This window comes from Ornithorhynchus anatinus, chromosome 6 (genome assembly GCF_004115215.2).
Source record: "Ornithorhynchus anatinus isolate Pmale09 chromosome 6, mOrnAna1.pri.v4, whole genome shotgun sequence".
NCBI lineage: Eukaryota > Metazoa > Chordata > Mammalia > Monotremata > Ornithorhynchidae > Ornithorhynchus > Ornithorhynchus anatinus.
The window spans coordinates 19,786,327-19,807,928 of record NC_041733.1 but is presented as its reverse complement, the minus strand read 5'-3'; the positions used below and the strand labels follow the sequence as shown (position 1 = coordinate 19,807,928).

General features: G+C 53.3%; 1 protein-coding gene across 3 annotated transcripts in view; it reads right to left on the bottom strand.

Annotated features, from left to right (window-relative positions):
* L1CAM (L1 cell adhesion molecule) overlaps positions 1 to 21,602 on the bottom strand; it is a 66,570-nt gene that overhangs the window by 7,999 nt on the left and 36,969 nt on the right. For all 3 annotated transcript variants that reach the window (XM_029067694.2, XM_029067692.2, XM_029067693.2), the window contains 23 exons: positions 20,621 to 20,635; positions 18,856 to 18,961; positions 18,120 to 18,316; positions 16,533 to 16,655; positions 15,830 to 16,000; positions 15,079 to 15,190; positions 14,224 to 14,408; positions 12,949 to 13,080; positions 12,692 to 12,835; positions 12,204 to 12,315; positions 11,497 to 11,663; positions 11,109 to 11,265; positions 10,710 to 10,834; positions 10,308 to 10,409; positions 7,551 to 7,748; positions 7,268 to 7,338; positions 6,767 to 6,989; positions 4,762 to 4,877; positions 4,350 to 4,554; positions 4,119 to 4,241; positions 3,640 to 3,810; positions 1,892 to 2,002; positions 1,433 to 1,600 (listed from right to left, as the gene is read on the bottom strand). In XM_029067694.2, coding sequence (XP_028923527.1) covers positions 1,433 to 1,600; positions 1,892 to 2,002; positions 3,640 to 3,810; positions 4,119 to 4,241; positions 4,350 to 4,554; positions 4,762 to 4,877; positions 6,767 to 6,989; positions 7,268 to 7,338; positions 7,551 to 7,748; positions 10,308 to 10,409; positions 10,710 to 10,834; positions 11,109 to 11,265; positions 11,497 to 11,663; positions 12,204 to 12,315; positions 12,692 to 12,835; positions 12,949 to 13,080; positions 14,224 to 14,408; positions 15,079 to 15,190; positions 15,830 to 16,000; positions 16,533 to 16,655; positions 18,120 to 18,316; positions 18,856 to 18,961; positions 20,621 to 20,635 — 3,234 coding nt within the window. The remainder of the gene's footprint in view (positions 1 to 1,432; positions 1,601 to 1,891; positions 2,003 to 3,639; positions 3,811 to 4,118; positions 4,242 to 4,349; positions 4,555 to 4,761; positions 4,878 to 6,766; positions 6,990 to 7,267; positions 7,339 to 7,550; positions 7,749 to 10,307; positions 10,410 to 10,709; positions 10,835 to 11,108; positions 11,266 to 11,496; positions 11,664 to 12,203; positions 12,316 to 12,691; positions 12,836 to 12,948; positions 13,081 to 14,223; positions 14,409 to 15,078; positions 15,191 to 15,829; positions 16,001 to 16,532; positions 16,656 to 18,119; positions 18,317 to 18,855; positions 18,962 to 20,620; positions 20,636 to 21,602) is intronic.

Below are 21,602 nucleotides of genomic sequence, written 5' to 3'. Positions count from 1 at the left end.
TCCAGAGTTTGAAATAACTCAGAGAACTCCTGGTGGAGAATTTGTAACCTATTGTTACGAATGGCCAGGGGGCGTCCAAGTACTGAGTACAGTGCTCTGAACGCAATAAGCGTAGCTCAGTGGAAAGAGCCCGGGCTTTGGAGTCAGAGGTCATGGGTTCGAATCCCGACTCCGCCGCTTGTCAGCTGTGTGACTGTGGGCAAGTCACTTAACTCCTCTGTGCCTCAGTTGCCTCATCTGTAAAATGGGGATTAAGACTGTGAGCCTCGTGTGGGACAACCTGATTACCCTGTATCTACCCCAGCGCTTAGAACAGTGCTCTGCACATAATAAGCGCTTAACAAATACCAACATTATTATCGATTAGACTGTAAGGGACTGTCTATCTGTTGTCGATTTGTACATTCCAAGCGCTTAATACAGTGCTCTGCACAAAGTAAGCGCTCAATAAATACTATTGAATGAATAAGCGCTCAGTAAACATCACTGATTGATTTGACTAATGGGTGCTAACCACTATAATCCTCACCTACAACAAAGAGTTCCAGAGGGGATTTTAGGAATTATAGATTGGGAAATATCACTCCTTTCACTTGCCCAAATCCCTCCAAAGATGTTGAGATACGAGATCTCCTTTGCAGTTTCTAGTTTGGTCTCTTTCCCCTTTTGCAATCTTAACACCTCTCTCCCCCAGAGGCACAAACACTTAATTAGACCTCATTATCCACTGGGCACCGACGCCTCTGCCTCTGTTCTGCTGGAAGCGGCTCTGTTCGAGGCAGGCTGATTTCTACTTTCTCTGCCATGGCCAGCCGCTGTCTATCTGGTCGATGGCCGTGGACAGGGTGGTGTTTTAGGCTGGAGAGTGGAGTAGGACTGGTTAAAATCACTGGTCCGGTTGTTCTTTCTCCTGCTCCCACTATCTGTCTGCTTATCTCCTCCATTAAATTGCATCACACGTACACACATTCACACACTCGCACATATCCACAGTTGAATTAGACTGAAGACATTGTGGGCAGGGAACATGTCTACCAACTCTGTTATATTGTACTCTTCCAAGCGCCTAGTAATAATAATTATGGTACTTGTTAAGCGCTTACTATGCGCTAAGCACTGGGGATGATACAAGTTAATCAGGTTGGACGGAGTCCCTGTCCCACATGGGGCTCACAGTCTTAATCCCCATTTTCCAGGCGAGGTAACTGAGGTCCAAGGAAGTTAAGTGACTTGCCCAAGGTCACACAGCAGACATGTGGCGGAGCCGGGATTAGTACCTACGACCTTCTGACTCCCAGCCCCGTGCTCTATCCACTAAACCACGCTGCTTCTCTGCACAGATAAGCATTCAATAAATACGTCTGCCCTTCTGAAAGATAAAAGCTGGGCCGGGCTTGATGGGAAGCCATAAAGAGGCCGAGGAGTCACTCACCCATCCCATTGGTATCCACCTCCATTTGGTAGAACTGCTTCATTTCCTCTGAGAAGTTGTGGCCCAGGAACTTGATGTAGTAGTGGGTGCTGGGCTGTAGATTCCCCTGGGTGTGGAACATCTGACTGGAATTGACTACTTGAGTAATCACATGATCCCTCTCGAGGCCTGGAAGGAGGTAAACAAGGAGAAGAGAGTAAAGGATGGGAGCACCCACGGGTGCTCTTCGAAGATCAACTGAGCCACCCTCTCCCTTACAGGTGGAGATGTTGGACTGGGCAGCCCGGAGCTAGAGAGAGAGAGACCATCTGCACTGGCATTACGCTGGCATTACGCCGGCAGCCAAGGAAGGACTGCAAGCCAATGTCCTACTGACCCTCTCCAAGTTCATAGTTGCCCCCGAAGCACCGGCAGGGAGCCAAGGGTCCCAGGGGCCGGCAGACTCACAAACACTCTTACTTTCAAACAAGATCTTGAACTCGACATTGTGCTGCCCCTCCTGTGGGACCCAGGAAACAACGGTGAAATTCTTCCCCACTTCGGTACTGAACTGTTCCAAGCGCGGGAATCCTGAAAGGGCGAGGGGCATAGATTATGGAGAAACGTCAGCCATCGAAAAACGGTGCCCACCCCCAGTCATGTGGACCGGCCGTTCCCGCCAACCTCAGGTAATGGCGAGCAGAACAGCCCTGAGCCCACGGAGGGACCCCCTCCATTAGCCAGCTTTGGCGTACGGAGGGACCCCCTCCATTAGCCAGCTTTGGCGTACAGATGGACCCTCCAGCTCACAGAGGCAGAGCGAAGAATGTCCAAGTCAGCACCACTTATGTACACATCTACAAGTGATTTATATTAATGTCTACTCCCTCTCTAGACTCTTAGCTCCTCGTGGGCAGGGAACGTACCTACCAACGCTTCCAAATACTTAGTACAGTGCTCCAATAATAATAATAATTGTGATATTTGTTAAGCGCTTACTATGTGCCAGGCACTGGAGTGAGTACAAGCAAATCAGGTTGGATGCAGTCCCTTTCCTACATGGGGCCCACATCTGAATTCCCATTTTACCCATGAGGTAACTGAGTCACAGAGAAGTGAAGTAACTTATCCAAGGTCACACAGCAAACAAGTGGCAGAGCGGGATTCGAACCCATGATCTTCTGACTCCCACGCCCATGCTCTATGCCATACACTGAATAAATACCACTGATTGAGAGAAGCAGTGTGGCTCAGTGGAAAGAGCATGGGCTTTGGAGTCAGAGATCATGGGTTCGAATCCCGGCTCGGCCACTTGTCAGCTGTGTGACTTTGGGCAAGTCACTTAACTTCTCTGTGCCTCAGTTACCTCATCTGTAAAATGGGAATTAAGACTGTGAGCCCCACGTGGGACAACCTGATTTCCTTGTGTCTACCCCAGTGCTTAGAACAGTGCTCTGCACATAGTAAGTGCTTAACAAATACCAACATTATTATTATTATTATTATTATTGACTGATGATATGCACTTGGATCTGTTCCCTTTAAGCACTTGATATTCACCCCACCCTCAGCCTCACAGCACTTATGTACATATCCGTAATTTATTTTAATGTCTGTCTCCTTCTCTAAACTGCTTCTTCTGGGCAGGAAATGTGTTTACCAACTCTGTTGTACTGTACTCTCCCAAATGCTTAATACAGTCCCCTGCACACAGTAAGCGCTCAATAAATACCATTGATTGATTGATGATATGCACTTGGATCCTTACCCTTAAAGCACCTGATATTCACCCCACCCTTAGCCCCACAGAACTTAGGTTCATATCTCTAACTTATTTTAATGTCGGTCTCCCCCTGTAGACTGTGACCTCCTTGTGGCCAGGGAATGTGTCTACCGACTCTATTATACCACACTCTCCCTAGTGTTTAGTACAGTGCTGGGCACACAGTAAGTGTTCAATAAATACTATTGATTGATTGATTGATTGATGTGGACACCAACTGGACCCAACTTCCCAGTTCCCTTAGTCCTCAGCCCCCATCCTGGGGTTAGAGCCAGGGGTTCAGTGGAAGTGGTGAGAGAGTCTACCCCAAATCCCCAGGGAGGGCTGATTTGTTGGTGAAAAGGGACACCCCCCCCCCCAAGCTCCAAGCCCTGGTGGCAAGGGACCAGGGAGGAGGCTTCCTGGGCTCCCCCAACCCTAGGCCAAGCCCTGCCCCAACACTCACCTAAATGCAGGATGGTGCTGCCTTCCTTGAGGATGGCTTCACCCTCTCCCTGACTGGTGGTAGCTCGCAGGGAAAAGCGGTAATGCGTTCGGGCTTGGAGGCTGCTCAAGTTGTACTGCAGGGCCTCGGGATCCTTGAGCTCGATTTTGGGCAACTTTTCTCTGCTCACAACTGGAAAGAGCAGAGTACAGGCCTTAGCACGAGCCTCCCCGCTCTCACGGAAGTCCCCCAAGGAGTCAACATTTCCCGTTCCTGAGCAGGGCCCATGGCCTGGCCCAAAAGCCTGGGGCTTTCCTCGCCACCTGTGCTCCAGGGGGAGCAGGTTTGATGGTGGCCCAGAAATGGGAACCCCAGGTGAGTGCCCAGGAAGATCAAGTGATCTCCAAGGAAATAGGGTGGTCCAGGACTCTGAGCAGGCTGGCCCAGAAGCAGGCTGGGCCCGTGACTGGGTCAAGGGAGGGGGGGCAGTGAAAAGTTACCCTGCTCATGTTCAATCACGTAGCCGGTGAGGATGCCGTTGGGTCTCAAGGGTGGCTGCCAGGTGAGCTTCAGTTCCGATTCTGACAGGACTTCTAGACTCAGAGACTCCGGGGGACCAGGCACTGAGGGAAGAAGAGTGGGCCCGTGGAATGAGAAGTGGGGCGGAGAGATGAGGGAGATAGAGTCAGAGAGGGAAAGAGGACAGATGAGAGGCATGGTAGGGGACTCACCTCCCTCAGGGGTTTGGAAGGCTATCTGGTCGCTGAAAGGCCCCAGGCCCCTCCCGTTGAAGACGTGCACTGCAAAGCTGTAGTTACTGTAGGGCCACAGGTTGCCCACGATGGCCTCGGTTTTATCTCCAGGCACTGTTATGTGGCTCCTGTGGATGTGCCTCTTGCCGCCTCTCCATGAGGCCTTCTCCCACGAGTAGGAGATCTGGGGAGGAGACCGAGGGGCGTTAGTGAAACGTACACACTCTCCTCTCCCCTGACTCTCCAAGACACATGACCTCCGGGCTTCCACAGCCAGCGGGTAGTAGGCTGGGCTCTGGGGATGCTTCTTTCTGGGTCCTGCAGCTCCCCCCTCACCCACTCTCTCTCAACCCTACCTCGGTCCCTCCCCATCGGCCCCCTTGCCCCTTACATTGTAGCCTCGTAAGTGTCCGTTGAGCCCTGTCCGGTTCACAGGCCTCCAGCTGATCTTTACCGTGCTGCGGTTCACGATATTTATCTCTTCGATCTGAGGGGCCACCTGGGGGACTGGCACACAAATGGCGGGTTAACACACTGCCTCTCCCACAGTGCCCCCGTCATTCCTGCTGTTCTCCAAGCACACTCCCGTGCTGGGCTGCAGTACTCCGTGAGGGAGCTCACAAAGCCCAGCAGCCCTGGCAGCTGGTACTCTGAGAAGCAGCGTGGCCCAGTGGGAATATCTCGGGCCTGGGGACCAGAAGCCCCGGGTTCTGTGCTCGGTAAACAGCGTGGCTCAGTGGAAAGAGCCCGGGCTTTGGAGTCAGAGGTCATGGGTTCGAATCCCGGCTCCACCACTTGTCAGCTGGGTGACTGTGGGCAAGTCACTTCACTTCTCTGGGCCTCAGTTACCTCATCTGTAAAATGGGGATGAAGACTGCGAGCCCCACTTGGGACAACCCGATTCCCTTGTGTCTACCCCAGCTCTGAGAACAGTGCTCTGCACCTAGTAAGCGCTTAACAAATACCAACATTACTGGGGATGAAGACTGGGAGCCCCACGTGGGACAACTTGATTCCCCTGTGTCTACCCCAGCGATTAGAACAGTGCTCTGCACATAGTAAGCGCTTAACAGACACCAACATTATTAGTCTCTGTTCCAACAGTGGTCTGCTGTGTGACCTTGGGCAAGTCATGTCACATCTCTGGGCCTCAATTTCCTCATCTATAAAATGGGAATTAAATGCCTGTTCTCCCTCCTACTTAAACCGTGAGTCCAATGTGGGTCAGGGACTGTGCCCAACTGCTTATCTCCTAACTACCCCAGGGCTTAGCACACAGTAAGTGCTAAGAAATTCCACAGGTATTATTGGGAGGGAAGGATCATGAGCAGAAGCTATTGTTGGAACTTGTAACCTTCCAGTCTGAGCCCATTTCCCTACCTCCCCCTGTGTAGGACCCTGCCCGCACAGTCCAAAAGAGCCTGCCAGTCTGCCTAACTCATCACTGTTTCAGGGCCCTGCAGGAGCCGGTATAAGGCTCGGGGCAGAGCTGGATGGGATCTGGGCAGGGGAATGAAGGCAAAGCAAGGCTGAGGCCAGAGACTCACTGAGGGATCTTTCCCCTCCCTACTTCCCGCAATCTCCCTTTCTCCTCCTCCCTCCCTCCTTCCCTCACTTACTCCTTCTCTTCCTCTCTCCCTTCTTCTTCTCTCCCTCCCACCCTCCTCATCCCAGTCCAATTGGGTTACTCTCAATAGGTGTCACTGCCTGGACTAGAAATTTGGCTTGGGATTTGAGACAGAAGCTCAAGTGAGAACCAAAAGGATACACTCGCACGCTCTCTCTCTCTCATATCTGTTAAGTACTTATATGTGCCAGGCCCTGTATTAAGCACTGGAGTAGATCAAAAATAATCAGGTTGGACATAGGCCATGTCCCACATGGAGCTCACAGTCTTATTCCCCATTTAGCAGAGGAGATAACTGAGACACAGAGAAGCTAAGTGATTGGCCCAAGGTGAAAAAGTAGCAAGTGGCAGAGTTGAGATTATACCCCTGGTTCTCTGACCCCCAAGCCTTTGCTCTTTCCACTAGCTATGTTGCTGCTCTCACAGTCTCCATTCTGACCTTCTGTCTGAAATAGCCTGAAGAGAGGTGCCTGGATACAGATACACAGACATGCCCTCACCCTCACTCGGTCACACCACACACCCACACCCTCCTGAACACACCCCTGGACACGCAGTAGGGACAACATTCTCAAACACTATCACACACACCCACATCTTGCCTCCTTCCCTCCTCCCACCGAGACTGTAAGCTCCTCAGGGCAGGGACCATCTCCATTGCAGGCTTCCAAGTACCCATTACTGTGCTCTACCCACAGTGGGGGCTCGGGAAACCTGATGACGATGATGACAACAACGAGAGGGTGAAGAGCAGAGACAGGATACTCACAGTCTTCCCCAGAGTAGCCGATGACGATGTGGGGCTCCGGCCCCTTGCCCACTTTGTTGACCGCCTGGACCTTGATTTCGTAGGGCACAAAGGTGGGCGTGTGGGGCACGACCAGCGCCAGGCCGCTCACCGTCTGCTCCTGCCAGCGCTCCGCCTTACCCTTCTCCCGCCACTGCACCCTGTAGCTCAGCTCGGGGGCGTTCCAGTCGATCCATTTAAGGGGCTGGAGAGGTGGACAGCATAGTCAAGGCCCAGAGGACCCAAAATAGCAGTTGTATACATGTTAAGGGCTTAGCGCCTGCAGAGCACTATACTAAGCTCTAAGGTGACAGGAGAATGTTGTCCCCTCTCTCGTGGAGCAGTACGGTCACTTGGAAACCACATCACTCCAGCCTCCGCTGCTGGACCTCTTTCCAGTGAGGCTGGTCCTAGTGGGACCCCCTGTTTAATCCCTGGGGGTGAGGAGTAAGGAGAGAGGTTCCCCCTCCCCAGCCCAATTACCTTCCAACTGATTATCATGTTGTTGGTCTCATTCCCTTCTCCCTTGACATCTTTTGGGTTCTTCTCTGGAACTGGAACACAAAGGGTTCACAACCTCAGTGGGTCACCGAATAGCTACCACAGAGGGAGGGCACCTACAGGCCAAGGTGGCCACCGCCTCTCCGGGGAAGCCCCCGGTTTCTCTCCCCCAGCCGGAACCATCCACCCATGAGGCCTGTTTGGATGGAGGCAGTGGGATCTGTGTGAGGTCCCTCACAGGGTGTCAGGGAGGATGGGGACTCACCTGCCTCGGGGGTGAGCAGGGTATCTGAGCGCTGGCTGGGCTCACTGGAGCCATATTTGTTGGTGGCTTTGACCCGGAAGTTGTAATGGACATAGGGGGAGAGCTGCAGTTTGGTGGAGGTCTGATTGCCTGGCACTGAGGATAGGAAATGCCAGTGGCCGGGCTCCATGGTCTCATCTTCAAATTCAATGATGTATTCTGCAAGAGATTTCCAGAGCTGACCCCGTTCTGCAGACCAGTCCCTCCCCATGACATCCCCAATCTGAACCATCTGAGCTCTTGGTCTTGTCCTAACAATAATAATAATAATAACACACTTCACTTCTCTGTGCCTCAGTTACCTCATCTGTTAAATGGGATTAAGACTACGAGCCCCATGTGGGACAGGGATGTGTCCAACCCAATTTGCTTGTATTCATCCCAGCACTTATTACAGGGCCTGGCACATAGTAAGCACTTATCAAATGTCATAATATTAATAACAATAGTGGTACTAGTTAAGTACTTTTTTAGGGTACTTGTTAAACACTTACTACGCGTCAAGAACTGTTCTATGGGCTGGGGTAGATACAAGTTAATTAGGCCAGGCACAGTCCCTGTCCCATAGGGGGCTCACAGTTTAAGTATGAGGGAGAACAGGTATTGAATCCCTATTTTGCAGTTGAGGAAACTGAGGCCCAGAGAAGTTAAATGACTTCCCCAAGGTCACTTCCTAGGTGACAGGTGCTGGAATAGATACAGAATAATCAGATCAGACTCAATCCCTGTCCCACACGGGGCTCACAGTCTAAGGGTTGGGAGAACAGCTATTTCACCCCCATTTTACAGGTAAGAAAACTGAAGCCCAGAGAAGTCATGTGATTGGCCCAAGGTCACAGAGCAGGCAAGAAGCACAAATGGGATTAGAATCCAGGACTCCCAACACCCAGGCCTATGCTCTACCCATTAGGCAATGCCCATAATCCGCACCATGCCCTTTTTGCCATTTCCCAGTGAGCAATCCCAACCAAAACTTTAGACCAGTCAGCTGGTTTCAGCTTTGATCAGGGAGAAAGGGTTTGGGGCCAAGGCAGAGGGACAGAGGGAGGGTGGAAAATCGGAAGGCAGAGCAGGAAAACCTAGCGCCTTTAGAGCAAGACCTTGGAAAAGCCTTTCTTATGGGATAGACAGGAGAGGGAGTGGGCATGGGGGTTGTGGGGGTTGTGGAGCCATGTTGACTTCACCCATCTGAACTGGAAGTTTGTTGTGGGGAGAGAATGTGTCTGTTATATTGCTATATTGTCCCCTCCCAAGTGCTTAGTAGAGTGCTATGCACACGGTAAGCGCTCAATAAATATGATTGACTTACTAACTGACCACGAGAGATGTGAGCCAGGCCACTGTGCTTTTCCAGGCCTCATCCCGCCGAGGTCTGCCCTCACCACCACCCCCTTGACTTACTCCTGCTCTCTCTCCCTGGGATGAGGTGTGAGAGGCCCAGGATGAGGATGAGAAACGGTGTGGCTTAGTGGAAAGAACCTGGGCCTGGGAGTCAGAGGACCTGGGTTCTAACCCCGGCCGCACCACTTGTCTGCTGTGTAACCACGGGCAAGTCTCTTCATTTCTCTGTGTATCAGTTCTGCAAAATGGAGTTTCAATACCTGTTCCCCCTCCTACTTAGCTGTGAGCCCAATGTGGAACCTGATCATCTTCAGTCTTCCCTAGCTCACAGTTCAGTGCTTGGCACATAGGAATTGCTTAACAAATACCATAATAATGATGATGCTGCTGAGAAGATACAGAGAAAAAATGAATGGGGTTGCAGCAGGAAGTCAGGCCAAACTGGGAGAGGTATAAGAAATAGTAATAATTCTTATCATAATAATTCCTTGAGAGGGTAAAGTGCTTTAATTTTACCGAAGCACTTTTCACAACAATGACCTCATTTTATCCTCACCCTGTGAGGTCAGGGAGGCAGGTATCATTATCCCCATTTTACAGATGAGGAAACTGAGACCCAGAGAGGTAAAGTGACTTGCCTGAAGTCACACTGCAGACATAAGAAGGCATAAGAACATGAACTTCCTCTATTTTTTAAGATCAGGACAGAAAACCACCAATCTGATCAGATGAGGCATAGTGCAGTTGCTCAAGGATAGGGATGGGTCAGGATGACCGCTGAAGGCTAAGGATTCTGGGGGCACTAGCTCCTGCCTCAGTGGAAGTTTTGCAAAGAGCAGTTGAAGTCTTTATCTCCTTGCTAGGGAGCAGGGTGGACCTCCCCGTGGGGTTGGCTTGGAGGCCCATCTCATCATCATCATCATCATTATTAATAATAATATCTGTTAAGCGCTTTCTATGTGTCAAACACTGTTCTAAGCACTGAGGTAGATACAAGCTAATCAGGTTGGACACAGTCCTTGTCCCAGATGGGGCTCATAGTCTTAATCCCCATTTTATAGATGAAGAAACTGAGGCATAGAGATGGTAAGTGACTTGCCCCAGGTCACCCAGTAGGCAAATGGTGGAGCTGGGATTAGAACCCACATCCTTCTCTCAGGCCCATGCTCTACCCACTAGGCCACACTGCTTGGTAGTGGCTGGCCCTGGTCAGGCTCTACCATGAGGGCTCCCACTGCAAGCCCTGCCCCATGTCAGAGGGAGTCCCTGGCACCCACTACTCCCTCCCCCCTGTCTGGAATGGGCCCAAGATGGGCCCTGAGGCTTGTCCGATGAGGGGAGGGAGGGTTCGGGGAGGAGGGAGGAAGTGGGCCTTACTCTCGATGGGACTGTTGTGCTCCTCTGCTGGGTCCCAGGAGAGCTGAACCTTCCAGTTCCTCTGTTCGGACAGCTTCAGCTGGCTCACTGGACCGGGGCTCCCTGCAGGAGCCGGGTGGGATGTGGGCCCGGGGTCTGGGGTTGACCGATGCCCCCTTCCCCAGCCTCATCCCAGTGCCTCACCCTCCCCAGGGTGGCAACTTTGCCCCAGCTCGCAGAGGTGCCACCCCCAGTGGGGGTTGGGAGAGGCTGCGGGGCCTATCCCAGTTCTGGGATCAGCTTCCCTGGTGCCCCACATTCTCACAGGTCATGGTGGCAAGATGAACCGCTCCCCCCTACTCACTCCCCCTGGATCTAATCCACTAGCACCACCCCCTCCTTTCTCCTGTCCCCAGGACTTGCCAACCACCAGCAGCTCAGCAGTCTTCTCCACCGAATCCACTTCTGTCTGGGCCACACAGCTGTAGTTGCCTTGGTCTGAGTAGTCCAGGTTGGTGATAGTCAACCTCCCGTACTCCAGGAAGAACCTGGCATGGAGGGGATGGCGGATGGGGTGGGGAGGGCAAGGAGAGCAGAACAGGATGCCATCTGTCTGCCTTGGCCCTCACCCAGAATCTTTGCCAGAGCCAAGTCCTAGAGATGGGTTTCCAACCATCGGCTCTGGCACCAGAAGACAACAGGGATGGTGTAACTTGGGTGGGCATCCTCTCCTAGAAGTCCTCCTACAGCCCATCCCCTCCCCACCACCTGAATTATACCCACTCCTCCCCACAACTCCCTAATGGTGCCCACCCCTCTCACTTGTCATTGTCTGGGAGTTCCTGGATCTTGTGACCATCCATGAGCCAGGAGATGGTGCCATTGAGGGTTGGGTCAAACCAAGCATGGCACTGGAAGGTCACGTTGGACAGCTTCTTTACCGTCTCATTTCGGGGACCCCGCTCGATTCGCGTGGCACCTGGGAACAAGGACGAAACTTAACTCTAGAACCCTCAGGCCCCACCTCTTCCCAAGTACCCTTGAATCCTGCCCTAGCTGTGGCAGATCGCCAGAGAGCTGCCCTGGGCATCTTCTGCCTCTTGGACTTGGATCCACACTCCCAGCATGCACCAGGTCTGGCTATAGGATGTCCAAGAAAGGGTCTGGACACCAAGCTTCCTGGGGAAAAAAGCCTCTCTGGGCATCAGACCTTTGACCTCAAGGTTGGCAAAGATGGTGACATTGTTCTGGTCATTGGCTGCCAGGCAGAAGTAGGAACCCGTGTCATTGTGTCGCACATCGCGGATCTGTAGGGTCCCGTTGGTGAAGGGAAAGAAGCGATCATCCTGAAGGACTGTCACCCCACTCTCAGCCAACCTGAAGATGGGGGGAGGGGGAAAGAGTGTGCACAAGAGAAAAAGTGCCATAGAGAGAAAGAGAAAGAGAAAGCTCCACTCAAGAGAGAATTGTTAAGCTCTTACTGTGTGCCAGACACTGTACTAAGCACAGGGGTAGATACAAAATAATCAGGTTGGACACCATTCCAATCCCATAGAACTCCCAGGCTAAGCAATTGGGAGAACAGATATTCAATCTTCATTCTATGGATGAGGAAACTGAGGCCCAGAAAAGTTAAGTGACTTGCCCAAGATCATTAAGAAGGCAAGTGGCAGAGCTGGGATTAGAACCCAGGTCTTCTCACTCCCAGGCCTGTGCTCTGTCCACTAGACCACTCTGCTTCTATGTCTCAGCCTTCTACCTCCACCCGTATCGCTTTCAGGAAGCCCCCAGCCTGCGGTCCCCATCCTACCCAGGCTCCCCCAGCCCTGGAATCCCCAGCAGAAGCCCAGCTATCCTTAAAGACAGGAACCCAGTGGGTGAATTAGTCCTCAGCCAACTCCCGGATGCCACTCTCACCACTGCACGCTGGGAACTGGAGCTCCGAAGGCCTTGCACTCCAGACGCACAGTGCTGCCTTCCACCGTCCTGTAGGTCTCACCGTCCTTGGTCAGAATCTTAGTGGGCAGCTCTGTAGGGACAGGGAGTGTGGACACCGGGGGGTGAGAACAGTTAGGGAGGCCTGAAAGGAATGGGGGTACTGGAAGGGTTGCAGGGACATGGGGAATCAGAGATCCAAAGGGCCAAAGATAAGAGATTTTTGGAGGTGAGAAGTTTGAGGTGGGGTGGGGGAGCCTGAGGTGGGGTTAGAGGAAGAGTGGCTCATCTAATGTTGGAGCAGAGGAGAAGAGAGAGAAGACTGGCTGGGGCAGAGGAGACCACCTGGAGGACCAAGGATGAGGTGGTCCCTGGAGAGGTTGTCCCGAGCCGGGCAGGAGACCTGGGAATTGGTGGGATGATGGTGGGGGCCACGGGAAGGGTGGCAGGGGAAGGGGAATACTACTTACTGATTACGTAGACAAAGGCGTTGGCCAGCAGCAGCCCATGGGTGTTACGGGCTTCGCACTGGGTCACCATGGTGTCATTTGGCTGCACGTTGCTGAGGATCAAGGCGCCACCCTGCACCTTCCGGTTCTTGTCTTTCGTCAAGTCTGCAGGCACAGGAGCCGGAGTCAGTGGGCATGAGGCCGGATGGCAGAGCCGGGGCTGGGGAAGACCCAGCAGAGGCTCCCCGGTGCCACCACCCCCCTCCACCACTGCTCACCATCCAACGGGACCCCATTGATCTTCCAGGTGACCTCGGGCCGGGGTTTGCCTTGCACCTGGCAGTCAAGACGGACGGTCTCTCCGGGGCCATAACAACGGCTCTCTGGTTTCTGGGACCAGTATGGGGCAGCTGGAGAGCGGGGAAGGAGGAACGGTCTTTAAGTGCATGTGGATCCTTTTTGGACAGAGGGTGCAGCCCCCTTCCAGTTCCCCCGGGTGGGCTGGCCTACCCAGTCCCAGTCAGGGCAGCAGCCACAGCCACCCACAGAGGGGCTAGAGCATGGGCCTGGGAGTCAGAAGGACCTGACTCTAATTCCGGCTCTGCCACTTGTCTGCTGCGTGACCTTGGGCAAGTCACTTCACTCTTCTGTACCTCAGTTACCTCATCGGTAAAATGGGGATTAAGACTGTGAGTCCCACATGGGACAGGGACTGTCTAACCTGATTAGCTCATATCTACTCCTAAACATAGAACAGTGCTTGACACACAGTAAGTGCTTTACAAATACTATTATTATCACTATTATTATCATCATTATTATCTTGCCTGACCCCCTGGATGGCACTTTAAAGAGCCAGGATGGGCTGACAGGGCTGGACCTCAGAGGCACACGTTGAGCCAGCTACAGCCCTGTGACCCACGATTCCCTTGACCCTGGGCTTCTCCAAGCGACCGGGGCTGGAAACAACCTGCTCGGAATCAAGGATGAGGGAAGAAACCTCACCCAAGCCTTCTGCCACCATTTCATTCATTCAATAGTATTTACTGAGTGCTTACTATGCGCAGAGCACTGTACAAGCACTCGGCCAAACTAACTCTCTTCTCCTCTTCAAAGCCCTACTGAGAGCTCACCTCCTCCAAGAGGCCTTCCCAGAATGAGCTTCCCCTTTTCCCTCTGCTCCCTCTGCTGCCTCTCTGCCCCCCACCTTCACCTCCCCTCGGCTAAGGCCCCTCTCCCCCCTTTCCCTCTGTTCCTCCCTCTTTCCCTTCCCCTCCCCTCAGCACTGTGTTCATTTGCTCATTTGTATATATTTTTATTACCCTATTTATTTTGTTAATGAGGTGTACATCCCCTTGATTCTATTTATTGCTATTGTTTTTGTCTGTCTCCCCCGATTAGACTGTAAGCCCGTCAATGGGCAGGGATTGTCTCTATCAATTGCCGAATTGTACACCACGTGAAGGGGTCGCCCATCCCTACCCCGACATGAGTCTTGTCCTCTCCTTACCCCCACCACCCCTTGTTGGGGCAGGGCTGGGCCTGGCACCTACCCTCGACGGAGACATAGTAGGTGTGCTGCGTGCTGCCCTGTGTGTTCTTGGCCAGGCAGCGGTATTCCCCGTCATCCTCTTCCTCCACCTTCTCCAGCCACAGGGTCTTATTGAAGTTCTCGAAGGTCACGCGGCCCTTTTGCAGCTGGGCGCTAGGCCGGGACCACGTGATGCTGGGAGTGGGCCTGGCCAGGGAGAGAGGGTGGGGACACACTAGCCCCGGGGACCATTTAATCAAGGGGCCTCAGACCAGGGGACATCCTGCCCCCGTCATAGACTCACCCCTCCACCCGCCATTGGTCCTTTGGCTCTGGTAAAGTTCAAAACAGAAGGAGCCAGAGGAGAGGCCATTTCTCCTCATTCTAACATTGTCTCCTCAGAACAGGGTCAAGACTGCAGCGGAGCACTGTATCAAAGTGACTCAGAGATCAGCATCCTTGTCTGGAGAGGGAGTGTCTGTTACCCATTCTTTCATTTTGGAATAGGGCTGCCTCCACTCAGGGTTCCAGGCCCCAGGCAGAGCTCTAGTCAAGATGGCCCCTAAGCTTCCAGTCCTCCTGTAGACTTCCTTGCACTGGGGGAGCCAGGAGCGCTCCCAGCTCTCTCTCTCCAGGAGGCCTGGGGTAGGCTAGGCAGCCCCCAAAGCTATCGATCAATCAATCAATCATATTTGAGTGTTTACTGTTTGCAGAGCACTGTGCACTTGCGATAGTACAATAGAGTTGGTAGACACTTTTTCTGCCCATAGCAGTCCAGTTCAGAAGGGGAGACAAACATTAAAAATGAATCCATTTATAATCAATTATTTATAATACTACTCCCTTCCTCCCTCTCATCCCCCTCCCCGGGACTCACAAGCCCTCAGCGATACACTCCAGGGCCAGTTTTTGGCCCCGCAGGGCAACCAGCCGGGTGCTGGGCTCCGAAGGCAGGAGCAGATGTGGCTTCCGGAACTTCACTGAGTTGGCTGCAGAGGGACAGGGCAAATTGGGGGGCAGAGGTCAGCGGCACGGGCAGGGAGTGCCCTCCTCCCTCTCCCCAAGTCTCCAGAGGCCGTGCGGGGTTGGGATGAGTGGAGGAGGGCCGAGGGACTAGACATCAGATGCCTAGGTCCTGGAATCTAGGAAACGTCCCTCCCCAGTGCAAAGGGCCAAATGGGAGGTGTGCTGCCTAGTGGACAGTTCACTGGGATGGGAAATTGGGAACGATGTCTAGTTCCAGCTCTGCTTCTGGCCAACTGGGGGACAGTGGAAAATCACCTCACAGTTCTGGCCTCGGCTTTCTCATTTGTAAAATGGGGATAAAATACCTCTTCTCCCCATCTCAGATTATGAGCCCTATGGGACTGGGTCTGATCCGATCATCCTGTATCTACTCCAGGGCTTGGCAGGCAGCAGCTGCTTAATAAATGTCAAAACTAATGGACTGAGTGCCCGACATGCCCGATTGAGGTTTTGTGGCCTCAAGGGCTTCCCAAAGGGCAGACCCCGGGGGCCTCCTCCTCTCCTGTCCTTCCTCCCCATTCTCAGGCCTCTGCTGACAGCCCCAGAGAGTTCTACATTCAGGAAGGAGAGGGTTGGCATGCTTGGGGGCCCCCGCATCTTACTTGGTTTGACTCTGAGCTCGATGGGACGCTTCTGCATGATGGTGCGGGCGCCCAGGAAGTGGGCGTGGCAGATGTAGTCAGCGTGGTTGTCCGAGGTAAGCACGTTGGCAAAGTAGAGGTTCCCATTGTGCCCCATGGTCACCCGCTCATCTTGCATGATGTGCAGGAGTTCTGGCAAGAGAGATGGGCATGTGGGGAGAAGAGGATGATGGAGAGGGAGTCCTGGGCCAGAGGGAGGGGTACACACACCTGCCCCGGGGTATCCCCTCCAAAATGACCCCAGCATGGTCGGCTGAAACCCTCAGGCATAGTGCTGGAGGCCATCTGGATAATGCCAGCGCTTAGAACAGTGCTTGGCACATAGTAAGCACTTAACAAATACCATCATCATCACCCAGAGCTGAGCCAAAGCCGAAGCCTGGGGCTGGAACAAAGTTAGGCTGCCCCGTTAGATTAAAGGGCTTCATTGGGTAAGGAACAAATGCAGATGAAGGGTGCCTGGTCCCCATGTCTCCATGTCTCCTTATCTCATCCTGAAATGCTGGCTCTTTCAAGAGCTCATCTAGTTCATCTCCCTGCCTCCAAGTCAGATGCCACCAGCTAGTCTGAGTGGCTCCATGCCCAGAGAAGATCCTCTCCCTGGGCAACAGAAGACCGAGGTGCTCTTACAGGTGAGCAAGGAGCCGGGCGCGCACACACTCACTGCTGTTCATCCAATAGATGCGGGGTGGCACCACGCTGGAAGGCGGGTGGCATGGCAGGATCACTGACTTGCCTTCCTCCACTTCGAAGGGCTGGACCTTCTCTTTGGGCCACTTGGGGGTGCCTGGGCACAGGTGAGTTTGGGAGGGAGAGAACCAGAGAGGTGGTCGGTTTGGGGTCACGAAGGAGGGAAAAGGGTGGACACAGAAGCCCACAGTCCTGGTGTCTTCCTGGTGAGCCAAGTGGATTGGTAAACTCTGGGGGCACCCTGAGGGGCCCAAACCGATCCAGGGAATGTTTGGGGCTGGAATGATCACGATCATCACCACCACCATCAACAACACCGTGATTCCGGTCTCTAAGGGACCTCTAAGCAAAAGGGGAGACAGTAGATAGAGATGAACACGAAGCCATAGTTTAGACTGAGAGACTATAAATAGACAACAGACACTAGAGAATGGCAAATAAACTGGTAAGATTGTAATTGGAAAGTTGTGTGGAGTTAATCAGCGGTTGCCTCTTGACAGAGGTGACTTTTGGGGCAACTTTGAGGGAGAGGGGTGAGAGGTTTAGCAAACCTGAAGGTGCCTAGCCAGGCTGGGGGTAGGTGGCATTTGATGATATGATGCCCGCTCCGCCTGGCTTAGTACACATACACACACACACACATACACATTCTGGTGTCCACAGAAGCCCTAGGGAGAGCAAAGCTGCTGCAAGGTTCAGGGATGCAAGAGGAGGGACAAGAGGGTGGGGCACCTTAGGGGTATAGGTGTCCATCACAAAAATTAATCCAGAGGGCAGGGGAAAAGGCAGCTTCTGTACCCAAGGTGGGAGGGGAACAGGGGAAGCAAAAGGGAAGGGGGAAGGGTGGAGAAAGTGTGTGTGTGTGTGTGTGTGTGTGTGTGTGTGTGTGTTTGAGGAAACATGATCCTGCAGAGGATTAACCTCTGTCCTCCCACAACCCATCTTCTCCCCATCCCAGCTCCCAGTAATCTCCAGGCCACTGTTCCAGGAGCCTTTCCAAGATTGATTTCCTGGAGTGCTGGGGAATTGTGGGATGTCTCCTGGGTGTGGATCAATACCTCTTTCCTCCCCTCTAGTCCTGGGCTCATTGTTCCTGGTTGGGGACTCAGGGAGAAGGGTGAGAGGAGGATAGGGAGGCCAGGCTAGATGGGGCAGTGGGTGGAGGCGTCTCACTTACATCATCCTGACATCAAAACCATGACAACTGTTCCCATGGAAACTAGAGTGAGGGAGGGCGGGCTCTAGGGAACTGAGCAGGTAACAGGTTTCAGAGCGGATGGAGAAACCAGATAGAGAAAAAGTCGGTGATGGAGAAATGGACAGAGATAGCCACCGAGGCAGAAAGGGAGAATAAGAGAGAGAAGGAGAGAGACTGTGGAAAAACAAGGAGAGACAGAAAAGAGGAGGTGGACCTGTGCTGAAAGGGAGACTAACCTACCTAGGAACCCTTTCTGCCTTCTGCTTTCCTGACCTTCCTTAGAGGTCCCTCCAGGGGGACGCCCCAACCCACATTCCCCTTAGACAGTCACCCCACCCCCGCCAACCTCTCCCAGGCACTTACTCTCAGCAACGACATGGATCTCGTGAGACATGGCGGTGCCCAGGACGTTGCTGGCATAGCAGCGGTAGACGCCTGTGTAGCGATGGGCGAAGTTGCTGTTGTTGCCAGTGATGGTGAAGGAGCCAGAGCCGTTGTGGGTGGTCACGCCCTGCTCCTCCTCCGGGCGGAACAACACATGATTCCGGGTCCAGCGGAACCTGCAGCAGGGGCAGGCTGGGGGTCGGAGCTGGAGGAGGGCCTTCAGGGTTTTCTTGAGGGCCAGGGTTGTGTTGGGGGGGAAGAAACCTGCCTTCCTGCCTCCTGGAGCACCATATTGGGGGCCCAGGGTTGGGGGTCAGGGAGGCCCAGCAGTGACCCCTCCCCCCTCCCCAGTTGCATAAAGCCATCCCCCTCCCCGCAAAGCCCAGGGTGGAGAAGAGAGATGAGGGCAAGGAGACCACTGTAGAGATGAACGGAGAAGGATTCGGGGAGCTGGGAATGGTTATAGACTGTAAGCTCCTTGTGGGCAGGGAATGTGTCTACCAGCTCTGTTTGTACTGCACTCTCCCAAACACTCAGTACAGTGCTCTGCACTGAGTAGGAACTCAATAGATACTATTGATTGATTACAGTTCATCTCAGGGACAGGGAGCCAGTGCGGGCTGTGGAGTCGGGGTCTGGGGATTTGGGGGGGGCAGGGATGAGGGAGGGCTCCAGAGGGGCTGGGGAGCTGAAGGAAGAGGGGTCGAGTGCTCACATAACGTTGGGCTTGCCAGTGGCCTCACACTTGAGGACTACGTCATCGGTGGGGTAGACCACGATGCGTTCTTGGGACTGGTTTGTGATCACAGGAGGCTGATTCACTGGGAGAGTTCAGAGACGAGAGGCAAAGGGGACAGGAGAATTAGTTGGTTGGGGGTCTGGGAGCAGCTTCCCTCTCTCTTCCCTGATTCCTTCTCCCCCATCCCTCACCCCTTGCCCTGAGGAGCCTCAGAACCAGACCTTGGCAGTCCCATCCCTCTCTGCAGAACCATGGTCTGCTCTGTCTCTGGGCAGAGCTCTGGGCATAAAATGAGACTGAATGTGAGGGAGAGACCACGCATATGCGAGCGTGTGTGTGTGTGCGTCTGTGTCTGTGCCTATGTAGTCTGTGTGCATCTATGAATATGTGTGTATTCTTTATCGTATTTGCTAAGCACTTACGATGTGCCGGATATTGCCCTAAGAACTGGACTAGGCACAAACTAAGCAAGTTGGACGTAGTCCATGCCCCACAGAGGGCTCTCAGTCTTAATCCCCATTTTATAGATGAGGTAACTGAGGCCCAAAGAAGTTAAATAATTTGTCTAAAGTCACATAACAGACAAGTAGCGGAGCTGGGATTAGAACCCGATTGTCTCCCAGGCACATGATCTATCCACTAGGCCATGCTACTTCTCATGTAAGTATATATGTATTTGTGTACTGGGTTGAAAGTGAAAATACTAGTCCTGTCAGTTGAGAGAAGGAGCAGCAGGGGGCTGGCCGACTCTCTCCTGGGCCCACCTGCTCCACTCCACTCCAACAGTTCTGACCAGAACAGGATATCCAGTTCTTATACTATTTTATCAGTACTCTATTCCAGACTGTTCCCGCTTACTTCTACCCCGATGTGCCTACAAGAGTGTGTGTGTGTGTGTGTGTGTGCGCGTGCATGTGTGCATGTGTGTGCGGTGTGTGCGTGTGTGTATGTGTGAGTGTGTGTGCGTGTACATTGTGGCACACTCTGGTAAGTGCCTGGAAATGTAAGCTTTCTCGGGTAAATGCTGCATGATGATGATTGAGAACTGGGCAGCATGTCTTCTCAACAGTGCATGTCTTAGTGGAAAAGAGCCTGGGCCTCGGAGTCAGAGGTCATGAGTTCGACTCCCAGCTCTGCCACTTGTCAGCTGTGTGACTGTGGGCAAGTCACTTAACTTCTCTCTGCCTCAGTTCCCTCATCTGTCAAATGGGGATTAACTGGGAGCCTCACGTGGGACAACCTGATTACCCTGTATCTCCCCCAGCGCTTAGAACAGTGCTCGGCACATAGTAAGCGCTTAACAAATACCAACATTATTAACAGTGGAAGATGCAGGGTTGGGGCATGGAATGAAAGAGGGGAGAAGAGTGGGTGTGTGTATGTGTTGGGCGTGGGGGGAGGCATTATTCTTCCCACTCCCACTCCCCTGGACTGAGAATCCTGAAAGCCATAAGCACACACCACCCCACCTCATGCCCAGACACCAATGTTCTGATTTCTATTCCCGCAGGAGTCTTCTACTACCAGAGAACAAAAGAAAACAGTCCCCCAAGGGGGCCGCTCACCTCCAGAGCCTGAAAGGAGAAAGAGGAGGAGAAGGAAAAGGAGAAAGCAGAGGATGGCCTATCCCCTCCTCCTTAGCCCTTCCTCAGTCTCCAGTAACCCCTCTCCTCCCTCTTACCCTGACTGCCACCCTCCCTGGCCAACCTCGTTGATCCCACTGATCCCTTGGTCTACTTACGGTCTTGCATTTGGTCTGTAAAATCCCAGCAGGCAGAGGAGAGAACAAGAATTAAAGTTGTTAGACTCAGCAACCACCCAGCCCTGGCAAGTTCTCCGGGGTGGGAGCACACATGGAAGAGGCGCATGCGGGACCTCAAAAGAGCATGGAATACTAACAGACTGCACAGGAAGCTGTGCCAGGGGAGAGCTTACCAGAGGTCTGATGGAGCCAAAAGTGGAGGCCACCAAGCCCGAGCAGCATTCTGGCCCTTCCCAGTTCTCAAACGTTTCACTTGGTCTAGTTTGGATCCAGTGTCTCCCTTCCTACTCCCATCTCTTTCCTCTAGTGCTTCTGAATCAGAGTTGGGGGCTTGGCCTTTCCCCTTCCCCTCCCGAGGAGTGGCGTGCCCTGAGTCTTGGTGCCCAGCCATGCCTGCTGCCCCCCCCCCGCTACATGCCACCCCAGCCACCTTTTGTGGCATCGGCACACAACCTTTCCCCCTCCATCTTGGTGGGTGACAGAAGGAGGCCCAAAACAAGATGATCAGAGGCACTTCCTCAGGGCCCGAGTCCAACCTGCCCCTTGCCAGCTGGGCCTAAGACCAGGTAGGCATCTAACATGAAGGGAAGGCAGAGTAGAGCGAAACCCGCAAGCAGATGAATCTGCTTGTGGGAGCAGAGACTCCCAGAGCAGGCCAATGTCTGTGGAAGCCCGAGGACAGCAGGGACACAACAGAGCAAGCTGGAACTTGTCAGGGCACAAAGAACATATCTGAGCATGCAGAAACCCCCGGTGCAGGTCAGGAAGGGTCATTCCACACAGAGAGCACTAGGGCCTCCTGAGAGGAGGAAGACTGGGATCAGTGGGGTGAGCATGCTGGGCTTGGCTCCAGCTCCCAGAACCCTGGCTTGGGGGCTGCGACTGCTCTGAATAACCTAGAAGAGTCCTCAAGCAGTACAGCACAGGCCTGAGAGTCAGAAGGAACTGGGTTCTAATCCCG